The 24,995-nt window shown below is 45.3% G+C and overlaps 1 protein-coding gene across 3 annotated transcripts in view; it reads left to right on the top strand.

The window, feature by feature from the left end:
• The window catches only part of LOC144726670 (multiple PDZ domain protein-like), a 166,489-nt gene that overhangs the window by 19,179 nt on the left and 122,315 nt on the right, over positions 1–24,995 (top strand). For all 3 annotated transcript variants that reach the window (XM_078605433.1, XM_078605434.1, XM_078605432.1), the window contains exons 9-16: positions 1,125–1,334; positions 2,556–2,658; positions 3,236–3,315; positions 6,644–6,851; positions 7,613–7,698; positions 18,359–18,451; positions 22,069–22,348; positions 22,933–23,084. In XM_078605433.1, the coding sequence (XP_078461559.1) occupies positions 1,125–1,334; positions 2,556–2,658; positions 3,236–3,315; positions 6,644–6,851; positions 7,613–7,698; positions 18,359–18,451; positions 22,069–22,348; positions 22,933–23,084 (1,212 nt within the window). The remainder of the gene's footprint in view (positions 1–1,124; positions 1,335–2,555; positions 2,659–3,235; positions 3,316–6,643; positions 6,852–7,612; positions 7,699–18,358; positions 18,452–22,068; positions 22,349–22,932; positions 23,085–24,995) is intronic.

Below are 24,995 nucleotides of genomic sequence, written 5' to 3'. Positions count from 1 at the left end.
CGGCCCTAGAGGAGCATGGCGTGCGATGTAGCGACATTGCCGGATACCACAATGTTGTGGGTGTAGTACCGGCCCTAGAGGGGCACTGTGTGCGCTGAATAATAGCGCTGGATGGCACCACGCTTTAAGTGCAGTGCCGACCCTACAGGAGAAGGTGTGTGGGTGCCGACCGAAGGATGAGGTTGTGTCAGGCCATTGCACTGGTTGACGCGGGAGGACACGTGACTGGTTAAGTTGACAGAGGGGCCCCAAGATGGGGCTAGGGGGGGATCACGTGATTAGGACCCAGATCCTTCCCGAGGATTCTGGAAGGTGGACGTGGCCAAGGGTGGAGCCGGCCACGCCGCAGAGAATATAAGCCGGGTCCCGAGGGAGACCAGGGTTGTTGTTCATTCTGGAAGAAACCCTTCGTCTACGTTCACCGTTCAACGAGTCTCCAACACGTGGACCCGGGCCGAAGTCATTGGTCCCGGTCCGTAGTAGCAGTTATGTTGTAACTAGTGAAGTTACTAGTGTAGTAACTAGTGTAGTTACTAGTGTAGTAACTGGTGTAGTTAGCCTGGTGGTCATCACCTTAGGTTGTTATTCTGTTCAGGGGAAGTTACCCCATGTGTTGAAACTGAATACATGTGTTGCCTCTAAGTCTACGTCTGCGACTCAGTTGAACCCACTATATATGTTATTAAAATGACAAATATGAATTACATTTAATTTAGATATTGCCCTTCTCTGTCAAGGTTGGTGAAGGTGACTCAGGATCGGTTCTCAGATCACTCGCCACTGATATTAGCCATGGCCAGGAATTGAAAGCAGATTGCTGTGTTCATTGTGCGGTGCGCTAACCAATCGCATGCGCTCGTGCACAAGAGTGTTCCCAATGTATTTGGCTGCTCTGAATAGTATTTTTTTTAGTATTTGGCTGCTATAAATTTCTACATGATAAGCCGCTTTGTTTGAGCTATTATTTGTGGCCAGGGCGCTTCTGGAAAAGAGCTATATAGGTCAGTGGGCCTTACCTAGTAAAATAAAATGCAAATATAGTTTAAGTTTAGTTGAATCCACAACCCAAATAATCCGCCCACGGATAATTGAGCCTAATCTGTAAATGCTGCTGCTACTCGCAGGTGATCTCTATCCTGCGCCAGTGTGGTACGCGCGTCCTCCTCCTGGTTGCTCACGGAGAGCCTGGCGAGCAGCTCCCTGCCACCCCATCGCCGGCACTCGCTCAGACTCCTCCGGACCTCCCGCCGGTCGACTACATCCCTTCGGAGGCTTCGCATTCCTTGGCGGCGGACCGTGCCGGCGCGTCCGAGCCCTGGGCAGGCGAGAGCAGCGTGAGTTGCGCGTGCGCGCAAGTACGACTGTCGCAGTATCGCACGCTTTTAGATGCGCTTCTGCTTTGTTGTCTGGAACACTCTTCCTTATGACATGAGGAAGCCATTGGAGCTGTGCACTTTTAAATTGTCTGTATTGAAAACTGTTGGCTACGTATGGTGCGAAAGAAGTTAAACACACACATACGGACATATGTACGTTACATTTACGGACACCTTTGTAAATCCACTGCTGGATGATGGCCCCCTCCCCCCTTGGAGAGCTGCTTTGACTGCCACAATTGTCAGTGTTGGTTGGTGAAGTGATGGGGCCCCAGGGCCAGTACAGGTTTTGCTTGTCACTAATGTTAACATATGTTGCACGTGAAGTTTTATTTTTTTATGACGTCTCAAAAATCTGCTTCCTACCCATTACACATTGTATGCATATGCATCTGGCAGCATGTATAATCCTGTTAGCGTAATAATGAAAAGCAATATACCCAGAAAAGTTTTTCCATCATTTTATATGATCTGCTATGACAAACGGATCAGATACGCGGACATCGACAGAGTAATTGCAACCGTAGCGGAAATGTGCGCAAAGGAGCGTGGAGAGATTGTACGCTTGAAATTACACTCGTGGGAAAGAATGATGAATATGTGGAGGAGAAAACTTCTGCTGGTCCGAGTAGATGCCTTGGGGCAGGATGTGTCACAATAAAGTGTGATTGGTGCTCAAGGCTAATGACAGAGTGGCACCTAAAAGAGGAAACGTTTCCTAGAGAGCACCCATTGCTAAGATAGAGCGATGAAATCCGCCTTTTGTACGGAAGATAGATGCCTCCATAATAAACGTTTTTTGGATTAGATCGCGTTCATATAAATGTGTCGTTAACCCTGCCACCACCCAGACACAGCCAATTAGTAAGGTTTGCCAATTAGTTGCTACTTCAGCACACCGGTGTGTGCTGGAGAGTAAACTCGCGTTTCGCTGGCGATTACAACCAGCGTCATCGGGCGAGTTTTGCCAGAATTGTGAAGAAGTCTTCCTGTTTCCAGTCTTAAATAGAGTACGGTGATGTCATCACTGTGAGCCTATCAGGTGCAAAAGCCTACATGTTAAATAGATGCCGAGTTGGATCCTGGGAGCACGGGAGATGGCGACCTCTTTGGGATCATAGTTGCCGATTTAACGATGATCGTGAGGACAGTGATGACGGTGATCGCTTCTGCCCACAGGTGGACGAGGAGGGAGTTGATGACGACGTGGAGGTATACGATGTGGAGCTCACGAAGGGTGGCCATGGCCTGGGGATCAATCTCACCAGCACAGGCGACAACAGTGGGTGGTGCATGCCCAGCAACACAACCACCACCACCATCGCCACCACGCTAAAGTTAACGTGCTTCCAGTCCTGATGGCGCATCACGTGGAGTTTCTTAATTTGTTGTATGCTGTTTTTTTTCCTCCCTCTTGAAGTCTTAACTTTGAATCATGGGTTCTTTAATGACAAAAAAACATTTATATATATAAAAATATCCCAGTCCAAATCAAGCAAATTAAACCCTCCGCTGTGTAGAGCAAGGGCAGTCCGGCGTTAAATTAAAGAACTTAAATGATTAAATACTATTTGTGCTGCCACCAGTGAACAAAAATAACCGTGCGAGGCACATGCATGCCGTGACTTCCCTCTCTGGCCGTAGTGGTGGCTTTTAAAAAAAAAAATTTGTAACGTTTAGCTTCCTTAATGTGGTTGCAAACGCTTCCATGTTTGAACCGTTGTCAGATAACCAAAAAAACATTACAGCCGAGGTTGCAGCTGTGCCTCAAACGTGGGTGCACCATTATTTATATATATATATAAAACAAATGTAGCTAAATTAAGTACGCCGTTTGTGGCCGCTGTTATTTTCCGCAGGGATTGTCGTGAGAAGCATGGTACCCGGCAGCCTGGCCGAAAGAGACGGGCGGATCGGCGTGGACGATCAAATCGTGGCGGTGAGTGTCGACAACCCCATAACGATTTCCACTGGGGAATCGCAGCGGGAAAAGACCAAAGCCGAGTGAAGAGAATGTAACACGTATGTAGGCTTTTGCGACCAATGTTTTAATAATTGATTTTCGGCTCGGATCGATTGCGTAAAATGCCAATGTGTGTGTCGTACGCTCTACGTGATTTTAACGAAAAGAACCAAGAATATGAATTCCTGCAGTCACGAAAGTTTTAAGTCAAAGTTGTTCGTATCTTTTTGTATTTATGGCCATTAAATATTCTAAAGTACGTTTTTTGGGTGAAAAAGGGTAACTTTCAATGCTATCGGAACTAATTAAGCCTTTAACGTGCATTTCCTATACTCAACGACCAAATCACTTGACGACCAGTTTTTTGGAACCAATTACCGTCGTTAAGAGGGGTGTTCTACTGTACTGAAAATATTTCGTATCATGTCATGGAAGTGATATACATCATAGCAGGTCACCGCGTAGAACACGATGCATTAGGGTTTAAAGTGGTAAGATATTGCTTGCGGAAGTACGTTTATAAGAGCAACTTATTTCAGCAGTAATATTGATTTATAAAGGAAAGTTGGTGTTTTATATATTTCTGCTCCTCATTTGTAATCAGCGGGCACTCAGCATTGATTCATCACAACCGCAGCAATTGCAATGAATTGCCACAATTTTGGTTTGAATTCGTGAATTGTTTCTCGCTTTGGACCAAACTGTGTCATCTCGTTGCTATTATTGTGCATTCTGTCTCGCCTGTAGATTTTTAGGCTACACTTTATGTTCGGTTATCATGTCCATAACATTCTCACGAATCGTAAGTAATTAAAATATCGCACGCCAGAAATCTGGGCATGTGTCCTGTGAGGTAATTTGTGAATCTGCATCGCTGCATTCCCTTAATAGCCTGCCGCTCACTACTTTCGATCAGTCACGTGATTGTCTTACATTTCTGTTTTTATACTCGTGCCTTGGGTAACGGGAACTTTGTTCTTCTCTAAAACGTATTATTCTTGAGTGCACACGACCGCTTAACTTCTCGTTTCAGATTTTTACTTTCTCCTTGTTTCGTCTTCTCTAAAAGTTTGTTCCCTGTGCGCCATCGGCGTCGGCTCATGAGATGAAGGATCTGTTCGGAGCGCTCGCAAAACCGTGCCACCCTGCGTGGTAGAGAACGGCCCACAGAATGAGATATGGCAGAACCTGTCTTGATTGCCTTTTCTGTTACTTTTTTTGTTTATCCACAATCGAGAGCATTCTTTCCTTTTCGCACAGTCTGCTAAATATGAATGTTCGTCGTGTAGAAGTTGAACTGATATTTCTCATATTCGGAGCTGGAAATGATGAGCCAAATAGAGTGCAAAATCGATTTGAATGTGATAGCTTTATTTTGCAGCTAAAGGAAAACGTTTATTATTGGTAATGTTTTTGGCAATTGCCCTTAATTAGAATTGGCACTGTCCACAACACACGACGCTATTGCTCAGCAATGATGCAGCGCGTGCAGCAAGTAACGGACTTAATTTACATTTGGAACGGAGATCACCGGTAAATGTGTAAAAATGCAGGGCCGTCTGTGTAAGGGGCTGCGAGGACTGGAGTGTAAGAAACCTTACCCCTGCGCGCTGACGCTCGGCACATGTGCTGTGTGCGCGCAATATTCGCCGCTGTGCTCCGCACGGCCAGATGGGTTTAGCCTGCGGAGTATAACACTGCATGTGAAGCTGCCCCAGAGACAGGTCCACGCGAAGCAGGGCATATGGTGTTTACGCTTTGCACTGGCTTGTGTGTGTGTGGCTGATCTGCCTTGTTTATTGCACTGTGCATTGAGACAAGGTTTGCACTGCCGTGACCCTCTGCTCAATGTGAGGGTTTCCGCGGCAGCTTGCGTTTGCGATCTGTTTGGGTTGATGCGAGGGGAGAAGAGCGTGGTGTATTTGAGGCCCCCCTGGCGACTCGGTGAAGTGTTACGATGCAGTATAAGAATGGATTTTTTGTTGTTGTCTTGTTCGTAGTGTCTCATTTGAATTGTCCGTCTCGTAGGCTTAGTCTTGTTTGCTCTGTCACGTTCCTCTCGAAATAGCCACTCACGTCGTTGTGGAGAATATTCAGTGGCGAGTTATTACTGAGTGTCAACTAGCCCAAAACTTGTGAGTGAACAGATGCTGCTGAAATGATGCACTCCCAGAAGGGCGTGTGTGTCTGATGAGGTCTGTAAGAAAATAACTTTTATTGTTTATGGAGGGACACATGTAGAGTCGTAACATTCGCTTATTTTATTGTTAGCTCAAATAATAATTTGTATTTAATTTGTGTATCCTTTGTATGAATTGAAAATGCGACATTCTTGGACAGACAGACAATTCAATGCATGTATGTTGAGCATAAGAATGTATGTGAATTGATGATTTGTTCCATCCTTAGTGATGGACATGATGAAAGGTTTTCATTCTTGGTTTTGTCAAGTTATAATTCCCGATTTAATGTCTTACATTGTCAACAGGAAGTAAAAAATTCAAGCGGCGTTAGAGATCTATTTATGATCGTACCGATAAATACTATTTATATAATGTAATATATTAAGTAGAATTTCTGCTGTATAACTTGATGGGTGGTTTTGCCTCGGGCAGTGTTGACATTTAATTTAGAACAATACTTATATATCGGAACCAATCCCGCCACCCCCACCCCCCTCCTCTTCATCTAGTAGTGGATTGACCAAATAAGCTCCATGATCCGCACGGCATCATCCCCACACCTTGCTGGTCATGGGGGTTGTGGCCATACCTCCCCACACTTATTTAATATTTATACAGCACCTTTGTTCGAGGTGCTTAACATAGTAACAAAAAAACGGTATAATAAATTAATGATTTAGACGGGAACGGCATGCAAGGACCGTGATAGAGGGTGCGTAGGGGTTACGAAAGGGCAGGGGAGGGACGGGAATAAGTGGTCGGTGCGAGCTGGTGAAGGCGGTGGGGGAGAATGGACATGGGCACTTAGAAGTACAGGCCATGAACAGATTTGGCAGCACTGCCCTTTTGCTGCCCACATGTTATCTCTGCAGCCGCCTCTATCAACCCGTTTACTGCGTGGCGGTCTCCAATCCAGGCGCTATCCAGGCTCAAACCTGCTCAGCTTCTGAGATCTGATGAGACGGGGTGCATTTTGGGGGATTCAATCGTAGGCCTAGCACATTTCCTATTACGATGATCTTGACATTTTGTCTGCGAGCTTGCCGAACTTGTTGAACCGACCACTCGGAAACGGCACTTGCGTGGAAACGGTCCAAAAATAATATGTGGTGTGCGGCCAGGTGGACGGCATATTCATCGGGGCGCTGAGCAACACGGATGCCCTTGGTCTTCTTTGCTCCACGGGACGCACAGTATGCCTGTCTCTGGTGAAGAGTCGCGCGAGCGAGCGTGACGCAAGAGTCACACGAACATCCCCGACATCCGCCGCGCCCGTCGCCACCTCTCCCGCTAAGCGGGGAACGCACACAGGCGACCAATCCTCCGTGGGTGAGCAGTGTTTCCTGGCTTTAAGAGCACACCGTAAATACCTGCAACGATGCACATTGACCTCCCCACTTGCTTTTATTGGGGCAACCCGCGCCGCCATCAGGAGGGTGTGCACGCCTCACAGCTGGGAGACACGGTAGACATAAATGTGAGAGTGCAGCGTTTGGAGTTGCCTGGGTGGCTCGGAGGTGAAGAGAGCGCTGGGCTGCAACCGCGAACAATCCTGGGTTCGAAGCCATCCACGGCCACCTGTGATTAAACCAAGCTCTAAAGTGTTATTGAGTTAGCGGTCTCAGACTGGTCATCATTGACTGCAAAAACACAATCCGTTGCGTTTAATTTGGTTCCGCACTCAATTTGGCTCCATTCTAGCTGTACGAGTTAAAAAAAATGTGCGTTTTACTGGGACAAACATTGGTGTAGGCGGCAGGGCGGGTGGGAAAGGGCTGCCCCGTATTGTGTGGACCAGAGGTCACATGGCGCTATGACATCGCGCAGGCTGAAACAAGTGCACAGCTTTCAGTCTGACGAGCTTCTCATCGTTTTGTAAATAGTGGTCAGAAATCATTTTTTTATTTAATGACTGGAAATGTAATTCACGGGTTACCTTTCATTTCCTGCATGAGCCCACACTGCTCTCAGAAGTTCTGACTTGGCCAATGCAGTTATGGTGTTTAGCTGTCACTATTTAGCTGTATTTGTACAACAAATAATTTGGTTGTGCTGTTTTATTTTAAACGAGTATATGTCATCATCTGCAGGACAAATTACGGAGGAGGAAGCGATGGCCTTGCTCCGGAGTTACGAATCAGACGCTCCGCAGAGCCAGCTCGCGCTCAACACCGAGGTAAGGGCCAATTTGTTGTTCCTTAGTATGTGCTGTATGTTGAACTACTTTCACACCGTACGTAGCCAACCATGCTAAGCGGAGGTTGCGGTGAAAGGTGAAAGGACAACAAACTAAACATAAAATCGCAGTTCTAAAGAAATTAGTTTTCAATCTAGATTTAAAAGCGCGTAACTCCAGAGATTTACTAATCAGTCATTGGCCGACTTGAATAAGTCATTGTAGTTATCCATCGTCGATCTACTGCCAGATTGAAGTCTTCACCATCTCCCATGGACCTGCGATGTCACAATCCGTCTCGTACCGGCACACAAGATGATTTCTTTGCACCTCCTCCACAGTGGATATGCCCTCTTGGACATTATCCATCCACTCCGTAATTTGTCGTGACCATTGGTGTGTCCTGCCCAAGCCCACTTACTTTTCTTAACTGTCGATATGCTGTTGTCTCAGCTGTATTCTCCAATATGTTTTTTGTTTCCTAATCCATGTGGTCCTTTTACTGTTGCTGAGTGCAATCCCAAGCATGCGCCTCTCCACACTTCTCTGTCCATTTTCCAGCTTTAACTCCGTTTCCTTTGTCAGTGACCCGTCTTTCTAATTAATATAAAAATAGTGGGCACATGTGCACCAGCGGGATCAGGAGTGGGTTGGATTGAGACATTGCAAGACGGTAACAGATGTATGCATGTTGAACGTCTTTCGCACCGTACGTCGCCAACCGTGCTAATCGCTGTTGGAAGTGGTTCGACAACAAACGAAACACAAACGCAGCTCTCAAGAAATGAGTTTTTAATTTAGATTGAAAAGTGCATAGCTCCAGTGGCTTCCTAATATCGGAAGGAAGAACTTTCCAGACTGCAGCAGAAGCGTGTCTGAAAGTGCGCGATGCAGTGCCCGTCTTTGTTCGATGGCCAGCCAAAAGCCGCTGCTGTTAGGATGACCGGCGTTTGCGTGATGGTTGATGCTCCTTGCCGAGATTGTGGCTCTCATTTGTGGCAAGCACTTTGTGATGAAAGATGGTGACAGCCCGAGGAGGTGTTCTTCTGGCATTATTCAGACCATGACTAATGATGATGAATGTTCAGGGAATCGTTATTTCTGTAATGTACAATTGGTGACTTGCCCCCCAAGTCTTGCAGTCTCACCAGCTGGTACTCCTGTAGCTGACCCAAGACGGATGATGGGTTCAGTGGATCCCGGCCATGCTTTGAAAATGTGCCGTCGCGAAAACTATTGCTTTAAACACCACCGCTATATTGGATATGTAAAGGTTTTTTTGGTGAGTCCACTGCTGTATGAGGCCCTCCCCAAGTCATTTGGATCGTGGGGGTTACTTTAAAATACTTCGCCGCTCTGGTCTCTGTTAATCAGTGGATGCGGGAAAGCTCAGACGTGGGAGAGTATCGAAGCACAAATACGTTGGTCGATTTCTGCTGCCCAGAATGTAGCACAGCGCCACGGACGCTTAACGACAACCTGGCATGCGTTAGTGGTCACCCAGCCAAGCGCGCTAACAAGGCTCAACTCCGCTCAGCTTCAGATCGGGTGGATTCTGGGTGATTTTGTCATAGGCTACTGAACTATAATAATAAGAAAACTACAATAATAATCTTGCAGTGCATTCTGTAAAGTCCATTTCGTGGATCGCTGCTCATCTCGTGTTCCACTGTCACTGAAAAACCAAGCACCAAAAGTTGCGTGGAAAAACAATAAAATCATCATACACAACGAAGCACAACAACGGATATTCAGTGCAGACTGTTCTTGTTAATCTGTGTACGGCCTGCCCCGGCCAAATGGGTTTTGTATGCAAATCGAGTGCGGGTTAAGGGGCTGAACAGGAGAGCGGGGACGTTCGCAATTCCACCCGTTGAGTTCCAGCTTTAATATCGTCTCAGCGTGGCGTACAATCGCCTGGAGAAAATCAGACCCCCCCCACCCTCTCCCTGTGCCTTTGCCGACACATTGTCTGTAATTACGGCAGGGCAAAATTAAATATACTTTATTCCACTCGGCACTCGGCGCTTCTCTAGCTTCGGGCAGTCAGAGTTAATAATGACTGAAGCCCAAGACTAATGATTTAGGCCTAATGAGCTAAGCCCACGTGTGTAATTACAAAAAGATGGCAAGCGCCGCAATTGAGGAGAGGAAACATCCTTTTTGTTTAGTTTTTTTCTTTCCCCCACCATCTCATCTGCACGTACCGCTTGGGGGGGGGGGGGGGGCAGCCACTTTACACGTTTCAAACGTGACTAACCAGCTCCTTAATCATTTTCTTTCGTTTATTTTTAACTGTTTGTAAATGCACTCGTGCCCAAAGCCAAGCGCCGTCTTCCTTTTAGCCTGCAGAGTGTGCCGGGGAAATTGTGATTAGTTGAACATCTCGTCGTTAACCCGTTTCCCCGTTCCAAGACGTCTGCACGTTGCAGGGTGGGTGTCCCGTTCACCGCTGAATTTCTGAACGTGCAAGCGGTTAGCGTTTGATTTTATTTAGAGAGGTGTAGCGTCGCTGTTTTTAAAGACATTGTACATAATACAGGTTTTTTTGGGTTAGATCGCGTTAATATATGAATGTGTCGTTAAACCCGCCACCAGCCGACGCAGCCAATTAGTTAGGTTTGTCACGTAAACAGAACGTACCCAATTCGTCACTAGTACAGCACACCGGTAAGTTGGAGAGCCAAGCCACAACATTTACAATCTGAGTACGACGTTTCGCCAGTAATTACAGCTAGCTTCATCAGGCGACAGCCAGATTAGTGACAACCGCAGCGACACGATCGCGCTCTACGACAGCTGGCTCCAAACTATGCCACATATGTCCCGCCGCATGGCCTTTTACTTCCGATCCGGTTGCGATGATGTACACCAACGTCATCGCAACGGGAAAGGTTTAAGACCCCACAAATTGTACAGGAGAGGGGATGGTGGTGGCCAACACCGCACGGTCACCTTAGGTTCTCCAATGCCGATATTGACCGAGAATAGTCAACACGCCTTTCCAACACACCATAGAGAAATTGCAAATATCCCATTGACATTCTTCGTCTAAATCCAATGCTTCCAAAAGAGTTGGATGTATTTTAATGACCGATTGTGCCATTTTTAATGGTCGTGATTTAACTGTGAAACAGAACTGTGATTACAATATACTTAATATATTTTGACCCGGAGACACGCAAATAGTTTTAAATAAAACCAAAGACAGCGTCATTCTTTGCCCAGGTTCCAATGTTAAGTGCAGCATCTTGAGATGTTGCTCCATTTCGACTTTGTGAATCCAAATTGTTGCCATAGCGGTGCGCTTTGCAATTGGCAACCCTGAGCTCGATGACAGTGCAGGTGGCTGGAAAGAATACAAAGGGTGCATTAATGCAGGCTTACATGAAACGGCATTCGCTGGGGTTTGTGTAGTGCATCACAGGGCCAGCTTTCTAAGAAAGGGTCAAATGTTAAATTGCGATGAGCCAGCTCCGTCTAAGGCCATGAATCATGGGCTGCACAGTCTGCAATTTCGTTTGGATATATCTGCTGGTCCGTTGAGTTGATCCAGATGACCTCTGTGTACCGCTTCTCCCCGAGTTTCATGAATAGCAGCAGGAAAGTCACTGGGCTATTCCACTGCTCGTTTGACCACACTTCAGCTCAAGTCGCTCGTGAAAATTGCCCGCACCTCCGATTTTCAGTTGGCTACATATGGTGTGAAACAAGTTCAAACACATCTTCTTGGTTCTTTCGGTAAAGTCACGTAGAAGGGAAGTAATACAATTTTTTATTATTTTATTATGTTTTATTTTTATTATTGTATTACTTCCCTTCTACGTGACTTTACCGAAAGAACCAAGAAGATGAATCCCTGCAGTCACGAAAGCTTTAAATCGAAGTTCAACACACATACGAAAATTTTACTATCTTTAATTTAAAGCTTTCGTGACTGCAAGGATTCATCTCCCATAAATATGCTAAATTCCTCTTGATATGCAAATTATTTTGTCAAGGCACTCTTCTTCCACCCCTCCAACCCAGCTGAAATATACGCCCCAAGCTTGGTGGTGTTTCATTTTTCACCTGAGGACGGCTGCTTGCGTTGTGGCCGAAACGTCGTGAGAATTATTTTATTATGTTTTATTTTTATTATTTTATTACTTCCCTTCTACGTGACTTTACCGAAAGAACCAAGAAGTTGACTATCTCTGTCGCTTGAGTTCTTTACCCTGGTTTAAACAAATAAACTTGACTCAATGGTCAGTGCAGGTTGGTGAAGACATGGACCAGTTTGGATGTCACTCGTTACCAACGTTAGCCGTGGCCGGATATCGAATGTGAATTACCCAGTGCATAGTACGGTGTGTTAATCGCTGCACCACCACTCCCCCTATAGTATGTTATTTGTTATATTAAAGTCCTAATCAACATATTCCCTTGGCCAAACAAGTAGTATGGCTGTGCTAATCTCTACTTTTAGCTTTTTTATTATTTAATTCGAATTGTGCTTTTGGCATCTTGGCATGAGACACGTCCAATTGCAGCTCTAAAAACGGGCACACCATTTATAAACCTTTTAAAGATTGATGTATGTCAATCAAACCTACATTCTAAATTGTTGTCGGTGGAATATGCCAAATTAAGTGAATAACTCACTTTTATTGCGGGTTCTTTGTGTGTACAGTCATTGATGGATAGGCTCAGGGTTTTCTCACTGCTGCACTTGAAAGCTTAGTTCCATCATGTGTGGCTGTGTAACTTCGATGCAAACCAAGGATCTCAGCCTTGATGGCTCAATACTCTTCACAGGGCCACTTCTCCACGGAAGGCAGAATAACTATTTGTGGACGTTTTAACATTCCCATGGTTGGAGACGATTTTGTTCTTATGACAACTACTGCTAACTTTCCACCAAGTGGTATCTATTTGAGTGATGCTGGAGGGATGATAGGTTGAGTCAACCCCTGACTGGCGTGGAGTGGGACGGGGTGACATGGCCTAGCAGTAGCGCATTGGCCCCCTGTTGTAGAGGTTCACGGTTAAATTCCTGCGGCCGCCCTGATTATTACTGCGTGTGTAATCACCTTAATAGTATGCTGCTGCACAGTGGACGTTAAAGACTCCGTTAAGTCATTCGCAAGAGTAGGCCATTGTGTATCGGTGTCCTAGTCTAATTTACCCACAAAGTACCCATTTGTGGGACGATGATACGTCGCAATTATCGCCCCCCTACTGGCAGACATGCCCCAAGTCACTCTTGCAAATTAGACTATCCTAGTATGTTGATTTAAATATGTAAACTTGAACTTGAAACTTAAAACTCTCATTGTTAGTCGAGACATCTAACCACAGCACCACCTTGCTGGATAACATATTAAATATTTTCCGGATTATAAGACTCTCCGGAAAATAACACGCACCCCAAAATGATGCCCAATGTCAAAAGGATATACAAATCTGGTCTCGCATATACAACACGTACCTAACAGTATATAAGACCAACCCCCAAACTTTGCTTTAAAATACAGGTGACACAAAATGTCTCCTCTAATCTGGAGAATACGCTATCAGTGGGAGATAAATAAAAATCAATTAATCTAAAACCAGTGCATCGATAGGTCGATCCAACATAAAAACCTCACTGGACCTCCTGCAGGCACGATGCAGCTAAATCCAGCCGTTCCTGTCAATCGCGCAAATGATTCACATCCGTTACTACGTGTGCATCTATGGGAATAGCCGCCCGACACGCGTCATCGTTACAGTGCGCGTCAGCGGGAGGCCCCGTAGCACCGAGTGATGCGTGCCGTGAAAGCTTCTTAGGCATTAAACGGGTGGCGCCACTCTTGAACCGCGAGGCCACAGATTATAACCATGCCTCGTCCTCACAGGATTGTGGCTTGGAAGCTGATTATTTCACCGGTGTGCCACTCGTACCGAAGAGCCTACGGTTGAAGGTGTGTGGCGATGTGCAGATTTGTATTCAACCATGGTCAATTCACTGCTGGATGAGGGGCTACCCAAGTCGCCGCCGTCTCTCGCCACCCCGCGATGCAGCAGTGCAGAATAGTGACTTTAAATGGATTCTCACACTGGACGTATGTACATCGAACGACACGTGTGAGGATCAATTACGATTTATGTAAATTATATCGGGCGACTTGAGTTCAATTGCCTGCCACGGCCAACATCAGTTGCGAGTGTAATCTAAACTGATGCTGGGCACAACCTTCACCAATGTGCACAAGCAAACCCCTATGACAAAAATACTGTCCTATAAACAATACATTTACGATTGTATAATATTATACTATATGATGGTATGCACGACGCGATATTGTACCGTTCTATTTATTCACACTGCTGGATGACGACCTGCCATGTGACGAACAATCTTTCCAGGGCATTTAAAGCGTATCAGAATCAGAATATGTATTAACTAGTCTTTTGCCCGTCCAAGGACGGGTGTATTGCAGTAAATCTAAAACTTGCAAATAAATAGCAGACCGCCACGTGATATTCATTGCATCCATTCTTGTGCAATTTGTAAGGGCGCGGTGACACAGACTTATTTCATTTTAAGGTTATAATCCCTTGTTCATCATGACGTCCTTTTTACTTAGATGTCTCAACAACAGCGTTACGGAGATCGCGTGACGTGAGGGTTCTGCCTTTGTAGTGAGGGTTGTGAGTTGACGCCGAGGAGGGGGAGGAGGCGCCTCGGCCCCCCATGTGGAGTGACGTCAGCCACTAATTATTATGAATGGGGGGGGGGGGGGGCGTGTCCATTTGGAGGACGTCACCTTATAATGATTATTACTGAGGGGGGCTGTTCGATGTGGAGTGACGTCACCTGCTTATGATTAGTAATGAGGAGGGGGGGGGTCCATGTGGAGGACGTAACCTGTTAATCTTTATTGAGGGGGGCTGGTCGACGTGGAGTGACATCACAAGCGATGCACACAGGAATTCTTGGCTCATTGTAGTAGGTAATAATAATGGGGGGGGGGGGGGGCTCATGATTTTTAATGAGGGGGGCTGTTCAATGTTGAGTGACATCACCCGCTCATGATTATTAATGAGGAGGGGTCGGAGGGTGTCCATTTGGAGGACGTCAACTGCTCATGATTATTAATGAGGGGGGCTTGTCGATGTGGAGTGACGTCACGCGCGTTAAGGACAGTCCTGGGTGATTATAGTAGGTATACTGGAGGAATCAGATGAGCCATGAAGCTCTTTTTCACAGATGTCCAGTCGGGGCGAGTAAGAACGTTACAGCAACAAACAATACAAAAACTTGACAGGAGTGCAAAGTACAGGAAAGGGTTACACATCAGCCAAATATAAATTTCTCCTGATGCTGATTGAACGTTTGTAATGTATCTGGGAGAAAAAGCACAAAAACAGTTAGAGAATATAATAATAGCAGTAATACAATTTACGTTCTTCTGGACAAAACTAAATAAGTTGCCACTAATCTAATATAGCACGTTAAGACCACCTTGGCCTGACAAATGATGCAATCAATTTCCTTTAGCCAGGACTATTGATTTAGATTTATATATTTATTAACTCGTTCCACCAGGCGCAATTAGTGTTTTCAAGCTCTGGCCTTGCCTGCAAAGAGCGCATTCAAAACGGTCATACAGCTGGAAATCACAGACTTTTGGATTCACCAATTAAATACCCTAACCCAATCCATCCGCTCTTAGAGCCAGTGGAGCCATTGCAACATGTTCAGTGGCATCACATGAAAAGCCATCGTGTGCGCCAGGCCTTGCTGCTCATCTGCTTGCTCTATAAAATTATAGATAGATATTCTTAGGTTTTTTCGGTAAAGTCACGTAGGTAAAAAATTTAAATTAATAAAAGTAAAATAAAAATTGAATAAAAATCACGACGTTTCGGAGGCAACACAAGCTTCTGTCTTCAGGTGGAACCGTCACAGCACGATAGCTGTATCAAGTGAGAGAAATTCCAAGAAAACAGTCCTTGTATATATACTGGTTGAGGGTGGGAGGAGCCAAGGTAGGCCCTGCATATTATTTTTGTTCGGTTCGGTATAGATTGATGCCTACTCAAGCCCATTGCCATCTCTCACAGACCTACGGTGCCACAATTTGTTTAACTCCTTGCATTCGAGTGGTTTTCATCGTTCCACCGAATTGGTGGACACGGTCGCACACTTAACACCTGTATTTAAGCCACAAGAGGGTAAATCCTTTTTTATCATTCAATGTAAATTTATCCGTATCGACTCTTATCAAAATCTCTGGGTTGTTTCAATGCATCGCTCTGTGAGGTGCATTCTCCATCTGTAAGACAGGCAAACGAGCTGCCATCTCTTGCTCTGAAGATGGGTAACCATCTTCAACATTTGGCTTATTTGTTTCTGTTTATGAGGCCGTATTCACGACACCGGTTTATTTGATGATAAAATAAGACGTTTATTTATTGAGCCAACCACCATCGGTGGGACTTTCCAATGTCATAGAGATTGGAAAATCCATTTTGTTTGTTAAATTAGAGCAGTGGAGTAGAGGGGGGGCCGCACTTTGCACACTATACGATGAGCTTGGCAACGTGAGTTTGATTCCTGGCCATGGCGAGTGATATCTGAACCAGTCGTGGGCCCCCCACCCTCCTTAACTCGCGTGTGCTGACGAGCGTGGTCAAGTATGGCCAAGCAACCCCCACGACTCTTTGGTTCTTTCGGTAAAGCCACGTAGGTGAAAATAATTCTAGATTTGAAGCTTTCGTGACTGCAAGCATTCATATTCTTAGGTTTTTTCGGTAAAGTCACATAGGTGAATTTTTTTTAAAAATTAATAAAAGTAAAATAAAATAAAAATTACAACGTTTCGGAAGCAACACAAGCCTCCGTCTTCAGGTGGAACAGTCACAGCACGATAGCTTTTATTAATTTTCAAAAAATGTTTTACCTACGTGACTTTACCGAAAAAAACCTAAGAAAAGGTGAAAATAAATTTAAAATAACTAAATCATGACGTTTCACCTGATGACGGAAGCTTGTGTTGCCTCCGAAAGGTCGTGATTTAGTTAATTTTTATTTTATTTTCACCTACGTGACTTTACCGAAAGAACCAAAGAGTATGGATCCTTGCAGTCACGAAAACTTCAAATCTAGAATTAGAACCCCCAAGACAGACTAGATCTGGGGAGGTCTTGAACCCAGCAGTGGTTTTACTAAGGGGCTGTAAATGAGTAATAAGTAATTAATATACTGAACTCTACGTATGGTAAATGACACTTCATACAACATTGTACAGACATGCTGGGGTTGTAAAGCGCGTAGTCTTCTGCACGAAATACTTTTCATATCCACTGAACCGAAATGGCATCCAAAATAATGGAACTAATCTGCTTTCCATTAACATTCAGCTGAATGGACTGCCACATGACTTGTGTATTGTAATCGTATATTGACTTTATCGGATATTTGAAATGGCAGTGCACAGGGAATTCTAAGATGAACTCTTCATTGCTTAGTGGGGAATTGTGAGGCACATAGACATGAGCCGCAGCTTTATTATTTATATTATGATTCACGGTCTCGTATTTGACCTTCGGGTTGATGAACGTCGAGATAATTCCACCCAGTAAACGACGTATTCCCGTGTGAATGACATATTGCCCATAATTAACGCATTGAATAGGTGTCACTCTGCGTGTGTTTTACGTTGAGGGGGCAAAGCCGGGATTCGTTTATAAGTGGGCGCTGAGCGATTAGCACACCTCCGCTAGGCGCCACGCCAACGAGATGTTGACTACCTCACCGGGGATACAGGAGGTCGTGAATTCAATTCCTACCTTTGATGCCTATATATATGGAGTTTGCATGGTCCTCCCAGTGGTCGCGTGGATTTTTCGTTTTTTTCCCTCCACATTTAGCTACATGCGTTTAAGAGTTTTTGGCTGCTCTCCATTTCCACGTGATAAGCCACTTCGTTTGAGCTTTACTTTGGTGCCAGGTCACTTCTGAACAAGAGAAATGTAGCTCAGTGGGCCTTACCTGGTAAAATTAAATAATAGTATCGTAGTATATTCCGGCAGACCTGCTTCGATCCCGAGTCGCAGACGTCGCGTTAAACGAGCAATGAATCCAATTTGCGTTTCGCCGTTGTGCATTTTACATTCCTGTGACCAATGCGACTAGAATTTGGAAGCCATTCAGGCCTGAGCCTGGATAGAGTTTGGATTGGTGACCACTATCCATATAAGGTGTTATATAGGTGTTGTGTGATGTGTGGCAGAGGACACTGAATCACAATCTGTTGTCATACTTTTCCTATGTTCCCACATCAATGCACAGCCAGGAATCGACCCCAGTTTGATTCCAGGCTGTGACTGAGAATCACTGGTGAGCAGTATCTCCACTGTTACCAAACAGCATTGACCAACGCGGTGAAATATGGTCAAAAAACCCCCACGATTCAGGTAGACCCTCATCCAGCAGTGGATTGTCAGGGGGCGGCACATGTACACCTGGTACGGTGCGTCATCAACAGTGAGGACGTGGAAGTGGTCCGCACCTACGTAACGCTGGTGTGCTTGTGCGTAACAGGTGCTCGCTAACAGTGCTGGCGCCAACGGTCTTACCAGAGTAAATGGGGCGACGTCTTATTGTCGTTGTGTGTCGTGTGCGATGAAGCCTGATCCACTGGGGCCCGAGCTGCTCGTGGATGAACAGGAGACGACCGTGGTGGAAACTCGGGGAGCTGATGCTGCTGCCACACCTCCACCGGTACGCCCCGTTTGCCCCTGTGTACATTTCACCCGAATACATAAATACATGCACGGGGGTGATGCTGCCACCGTTGCAACGGTCTGCACGCTGTACTTGAAGCCCAGAGGTCACAGCTTCGATTTGGTCTCTCAGTGCGGCAGGTTAAAACAGGAGGGCCAGTTTTTTCTCTCTACCTTTCCTATGCTTTGCACTGCGATGCAGTTTTTCTGTTGTTTGTTGTTGTAACGTTCTAACCCACCCCGACTGGACATCTGTGGAAAAGAGCTTTATGGTTCATTAGATTCCTCCTGCAGTATAAATAAATATTCTGATTCTTAAATAACCCTCCCCCCCCCCCTCCCCATCTCTGTTCACCCTCCAGTTTATTTGGGTTCACCGCAATCGTTCAATCGGCAGGTCACGTGTTTTGGGATAACCCGTGGGTCCTCGTGTGTTTTTTTTTCTTTTTCAAAACGTATGGCCAGCTTGGAAGAGTAGGCCATGAATACCCACGAAGAGGGGCTGTCTGGAGAGCTCCCTGCAGTGGAGGCCAATCCGCCAGCAGTGGCGCGAGCAAGCAATTGCAGGGCTGCACCTTTACCCTTTTACCGTTTTACATACATTTTATATGTCGTCGTCATCAGCAGTAATTGACTTGTAAAGGTTACCATCATATTGGATCTTCCCTCTGGCACAGAATCTCGGAGCGCATTCGTTCATTCAAGAATAAATGAGGTTTTTAAAATGAAAGGTACCGATGCAAAAATGCAATTTACAATCGAGCTAATCCATCACCGTGTTAATCTTGACAGATCAGTTTAAAATCCGAAGAGGACTTCAACTATGAAGTGTAACATATGGATGATTAAAGTAAAGAGGAATATTTGGCCTTTACGTATACTATTGTAAGAATGGCCAAATTAAAGAAATGGGTCTTCAAATTAATACAGGAAATGCATATATTAAAATGTATCACGTAAGGAGTGACCCATTATAGCATGTATTTAATTCATCATCTTCAGCCATGCTCAATTCACTCCTGATTAAAGGCCTCCCCAATCTGTTATTATCTCTCACGGTCCTTTTATACGACAATCCGTCTGGCATCTGTGCCACGAGCTGATATTATCGCTCCATCTCTGAGGTTGGCGTCCTCTCGGCTGTTCGTCTCGACCAAACACCTTCATCCCTTCCAGCACCATGTCCTGCCCAAGTCCACTTTTCTTAACAGTAAACACGTTCTCTCTAACTTCTGCACGCTCTCTAATCCACGTGCTCCTCGTTTCAGTGTCATTTAAAACATGCACCTCTCCATGCGTCTAGTTGCCGAGGTATCTCACGGTTCATTTCAAGCAGTGTGTGACAGCTCCGATTAACACGGGTGGCTACATACGGTGCGAAATAAGTTCTACATACATACATACTTTTTAATACTCCAGGAGACTTGAACCCATGTGGCTTACGAGTTATAAGCTCGCTTAAATCTTCTGGGAATCCAGACATTCGTGGCCTGAATTAGAGCGTATTGCAGATGAGCAAGCGTCACTAAACCAAGTCCTTGGCAAGCAATCGCATTGCTGTGCTGCGTTAAATCACATGTCATTGATATCAAGTCTACCAGTTACACCTCCGATTGAATTTGCGTAAGACGAGGGATTGATTACTTCGTGTGATGTCGCCGAGTGGCTTGCGAGCTTTTCAGCCAAATCCTGTACTACGTCCGAACGTGCGCTTGAAAAAGTTGCCCATCCGCACGTGTGACAAGGCCTTGGTTCACAGCATCTCGGATAAGAGAAAAATCTTCGGTTTCAGGCTGGCATCGTTGAGTGCAACGGCGCGTTGGTAAAACATTTTAAATTATGGCATGTTAGCGGAGCCATCTGCTGGCTACTGCATGTGATGGGTTTATTTTTGCGACACCTTCACGTATTTATTTACTGTAAAATAAGTTACGTCCATGAAGAACCTTCTTTTGCTTGAGCTAAAAATATTTTTTTGAGCTCTTCGGCCATGTTTTGGATGCCGGTCTTAAAATATTTAGCTTCAGGCTTCCAGACACAGGGTGGATAATTAGTCAACTACCATTGTCAGATGTTATCAAATTAAATACTTATGATTAATATGGCCATTATTTCGAAAAAAACATTTATTCTCAAGATTCCTTTTCAAGAAGGTTTTAGATGTGTGAGGGTCTTATCTGGCTAATTTAATATTGAGTATTCTTGCCTTCGGGAGGAAGTGGCAATATCTGAAGAAATACCACATATACACACACATGGAGTGGGGTGGAGTGGTGGCGTAGTTGTTGTTGCAAGCTGGTCACCATGCTCGATTTCCAGCCATGGCTTACACCAGTGGCGAGTGATATCTAAACTGAACTGTCAGTATGTGTATTTATAAGCATTATAGATTGTAAAATGTCAATGATTAAATAGCTTATGTTTAAGTGAAATTAAAAAAACCTAGTAAGTGATCGTTATATGTACTGGAAGTACAGCGGAACACAAAAACAATACAATCGTGAAATACAATGATGATATTTTGGGAAACTGATTTCGCAATAATCGCCATATCTTGATTTTTATTTATGCCTCACTAGTTCATGAAGCCTGTCCTTCGCCAGGCTAAAGTTTTCAATAAATATATTATTTTTTTTAACAATTTTGTATCTACGATCAGACACTAATAACTACTCAAAAAATGTGTATTTTTCCACAAATTATTATGGAGCACTTAATACCGAGATTTGGGGACCTTAAAATAAAATATCTCGGATTTTCAGATTTTTCCTGTTGTTTGTGTCCTAAAAGCTACCTATGTACCACATTTCTATTTCTAACTCGTCGGGAAGTACTCTCGAGGTTTTTGAGACATACAGATTAAGGTCTTTATTTATATAGATGGTGATAAAATATTATTCTGGCAACCATGGCAATCCCAGATCGTTCCAGACAAACAAATGTAAATCCTCAAATGTATGTGTACCTATACTCGTTGGTTCTTTCGGTAAAGTCACGTAGTTAGAAATAAAATAATATGAAACAAATCACGACGTTTCGATCGAAACAAATCACGACGTTTCAAATTACGACGTTGCAATTGACCTTCATAGGTGCTTGCTAACCGCACCTGCCCCAACAGTCTGTTTAAGCTATACAGGGGATCTTTGTCTTTGTGTATGTGTATGTACGCATTGAGGAGTTGTAGTATAGCGGTTAGCGCGCTGCGCTACGAACGCGGTGATCTTAGTTCGATTCCCACTCACGGCTATCACCACCAGTGATGATTATTTGAACCAGTCCTGGGTCTCCCCTAGGTCGACTCGGCCTCAAACGCAGTCGGGCGCAGTGCTGGCCCCACCTCCCACCTTGGATACTGTGCCGGTCTTCATAGGTGCTACTCGCTCACAGCACTTGTCCCAAATGTATCTTACTTGATACAGCTATCGTGCTGTGACGGTTCCACCTGAAGACGGAGGCTTGTGTTGCCTCCGAAACGTCGTGGTGATTTTTTTTACTTTTATTAATTTAAATTTAATTTTTTTTTACCTACGTGACTTTACCGAAAAAAAACCTAAGAATACTTGTCCCAAAAGTCTGTGGAGGCTATATGGGAGATCTTTGTCTTTTGTGCAGCCAGTGGAACTATCGGCGGACGAGCCGCGCCTTCGCAAGAACGAGCCCCTCCTCACCTGGACCGCCTACGGGGTGGTCGCCAGGGTCACGACGCAGGCCAGCGGCGGCGACGCGGCTTCGCCCGTCGGGGCCGGCGGCAACCAATCGGCGGGGTTGGTGACGGGACCGGGGCAGGAAGGGGGCGGGGCCGAGCTGGAGATGCCCGTCGATGACGACGACGACGACTTTATGGAACCGGCGATCTACGACAGAACGCAGAGCCTCATCCCCCAGTTTGCAGGTTCTTGCTGGCGGCTTTTGCAAGGATTTTCTAGAAATAAATATAATGCTTCCCAACTAAAGTTTAGAGTGTTTATGTGTTCGCTCTGTCCATCTGTCCATTTGTAATTCCATACCGGAGGGGCACTATAACTCTGGTAAAGATGATCCGGTATGAAACAGCCTCTAGAAAGGTCTCTGAGCGTCATTCTTCTTGCTCTTGGGGGGGGAACCCCCTGATGGCAGCGTGGCGCGGATGCGGCACACGGTCACTCGGCATCGGCCTGCACGTGGACATTCGTCTGCCAGTCGAGGGCGGCGATTACTTCGTAACATGCTCACCCGTCCCCGCCCCCGCCTGGACATCTGTGAAAAGAGCTTCATAGCGCATGGGATTCCTCCTGCAATAGGAACAAATATTTTGATTCCGACTGTGTAATCCCAATCGAGTATTTAAGTAATTTAGTGTTTGTTTTCGAATTTAATCCAGCAACCGTACCTCCGAGGTGCTGGGATCAACAGGTGTGTGCGCCACCGCGCCCGGCGGTTGTATTGGAGGCAGGTTCGCTGTAGGCGCCGCGCTTCCGTGTCTCCGTGCGTCCGCAGAGCGCCGGGTGCGTGCGCGCGATAATCACGAAGGGATGCCGGGGGCTCCCCAACCCCGGAGGCCGGCGGCGGTGTCACGGACGGAGGACGGCACGTCCAGCGACGAGGAGGTCAACCTGGATGACTTCCTGAGCCGAGCGAGGAGCTCGCAGGTCCGCCCGCGATCGCTTTCGGATTGCAGGGCTCACGCGCATGCACAGCCCAAGTGATTTGATGCAGTGTATTACAATCCTTCAGACCTATGTTAAACTCCTGGTTATGACCCACAACTGCAGAGCCAGCTGATATCTGAAGCCAAGTTGGACCTCTGTTAGGGTGACTCGGCCTACAATGAGTACTTATTGCAGTCTGTCAATGTAATCGAGCGGGCAAGTGAAAGCTTCTGTGTGCCTGTGGGCATCTGTAATTATCAGCACACTGTGCTTTCATTTTTTGGTTTAGTTCCAGATCACAACATATGTGGCTTGTAGTATCTATACCTGTCATGGGTCTTCCCTAGCCTTAAATATCTACATGGTACATCATCAGCAGTAAGACAGGGAGACAGTGGCAATTGGGTATTTTTTGCTGCTCCATACCATGCTCTCATGTGCCATGCTGGCTTGATAGGTGTTCACGAACAGCAATTTACTCCTGCAGCTTTTCGGGTTAAAATGTGTTAAGGGTGGTTGCAGAGCACAGAAAAACGGACAATAATAGGGGTTTTCCCCTTGTTTTCTGGCAACAAAACTGAAACCTTTTTACAAGGATTCATGTCTGCATTAACCACAATACTTGCAGTCAAAATGCAAACAAAAAACATACTATGATAATATATTATATTATGGTACTGGCAAAGGAGGTCTAATGAAGAACAACGAATGTTTGTCAGTCCACTCGTGGATTTAAACCACCCCGGACCATGGGGTGCAGCAGTGTGGAGATGTTAACTACCTCGCTTTATATACAGGAGGTCGTGAGTTCGATCCCTACCCCGACGCCTGCTGTATGTTTTCAACATCTAAAAACATGCTTTTGCAGTATTTGGTCGCTGTACATTTTCACTTGGTAAGCCACTTCGTTCAGCTATCATGTATGGCCAGGTTGCTTCTGAAAAAGAGCGACATAGCTCAGTGGGCCTTACCTGGTAATATAATTGTTTAGTTTTAATGTCTGTCACGGGGCTTGTTTGGCCAAACTTCACGCTCGTCAGGGTGGGTTGGCGGCGGGGTGGGTAACCAGGACCGGTTCAGATATCACTCGCCTCTGATGTTAGCTGTGGCCAGGAATTGAACTCGGGTTGATGAGCTACAGTCTTCTTCTTGGTTCTTTCGGTAAAGTCACGTAGAAGGGAAATAATAAAATAAAAAATTAAACATAATAAAATAATTCTCACAACGTTTCGGCCACAACGCAAGCAGCCGTCCTCAGGTGAGGAACAGGTCTGTCGGAAAGACAGCGTCTGAATGGGCACCACCAGGCTTGGCAGCGTATATTTAAGCTGGGTTGGAGGGGGGAACAGACCTGTTCTTCACCTGAGGACGGCTGCTTGCGTTGTGGCCGAAACGTCGTGAGAATTATTTTATTATGTTTTATTTTATTATTTCCCTTCTACGTGACTTTACCGAAAGAACCAAGAAGATGAATCCCTGCAGTCACGAAAGCTTTAAATCGAGAGCTACAGTCTATGAATATATCATGGGACCTTTTTGCCAGTATCAAAGTATAAAAAATAAGAGTAGGTTTTACCCTTTCTGGCAATAAAACTAGGTGTTAAGATGTTCAAACACCAAATAGAAACCTTTTACAAGGAATCAAGTCTGCATTAATCACACGTAATTGTGGTAAACATGCAAACAAACATGCTCTGATAATTTTCAGTTTCATTTATTTGGTATAGCCCTGTGAGCCATTCGGCTCTCGAATCGGGTGCAACCGCAACAAACAAAAAACAAAAACATGAACAAGAAAACATCTTAAAGTGACTATGTGACTATGCGCAAACAGAAAAATCCAAGAAAAACTCCAAAGTCTTCCAGAAAAAAAAAATAATAATATGCATTGTCTTTGAAACTTGATTGGCC

The sequence above is a fragment of the Lampetra planeri genome, chromosome 24 (genome assembly GCF_965212315.1).
Source record: "Lampetra planeri chromosome 24, kcLamPlan1.2.h2, whole genome shotgun sequence".
Lineage (NCBI taxonomy): Eukaryota > Metazoa > Chordata > Hyperoartia > Petromyzontiformes > Petromyzontidae > Lampetra > Lampetra planeri.
This window is presented reverse-complemented; position numbering and strand designations above follow the sequence as displayed.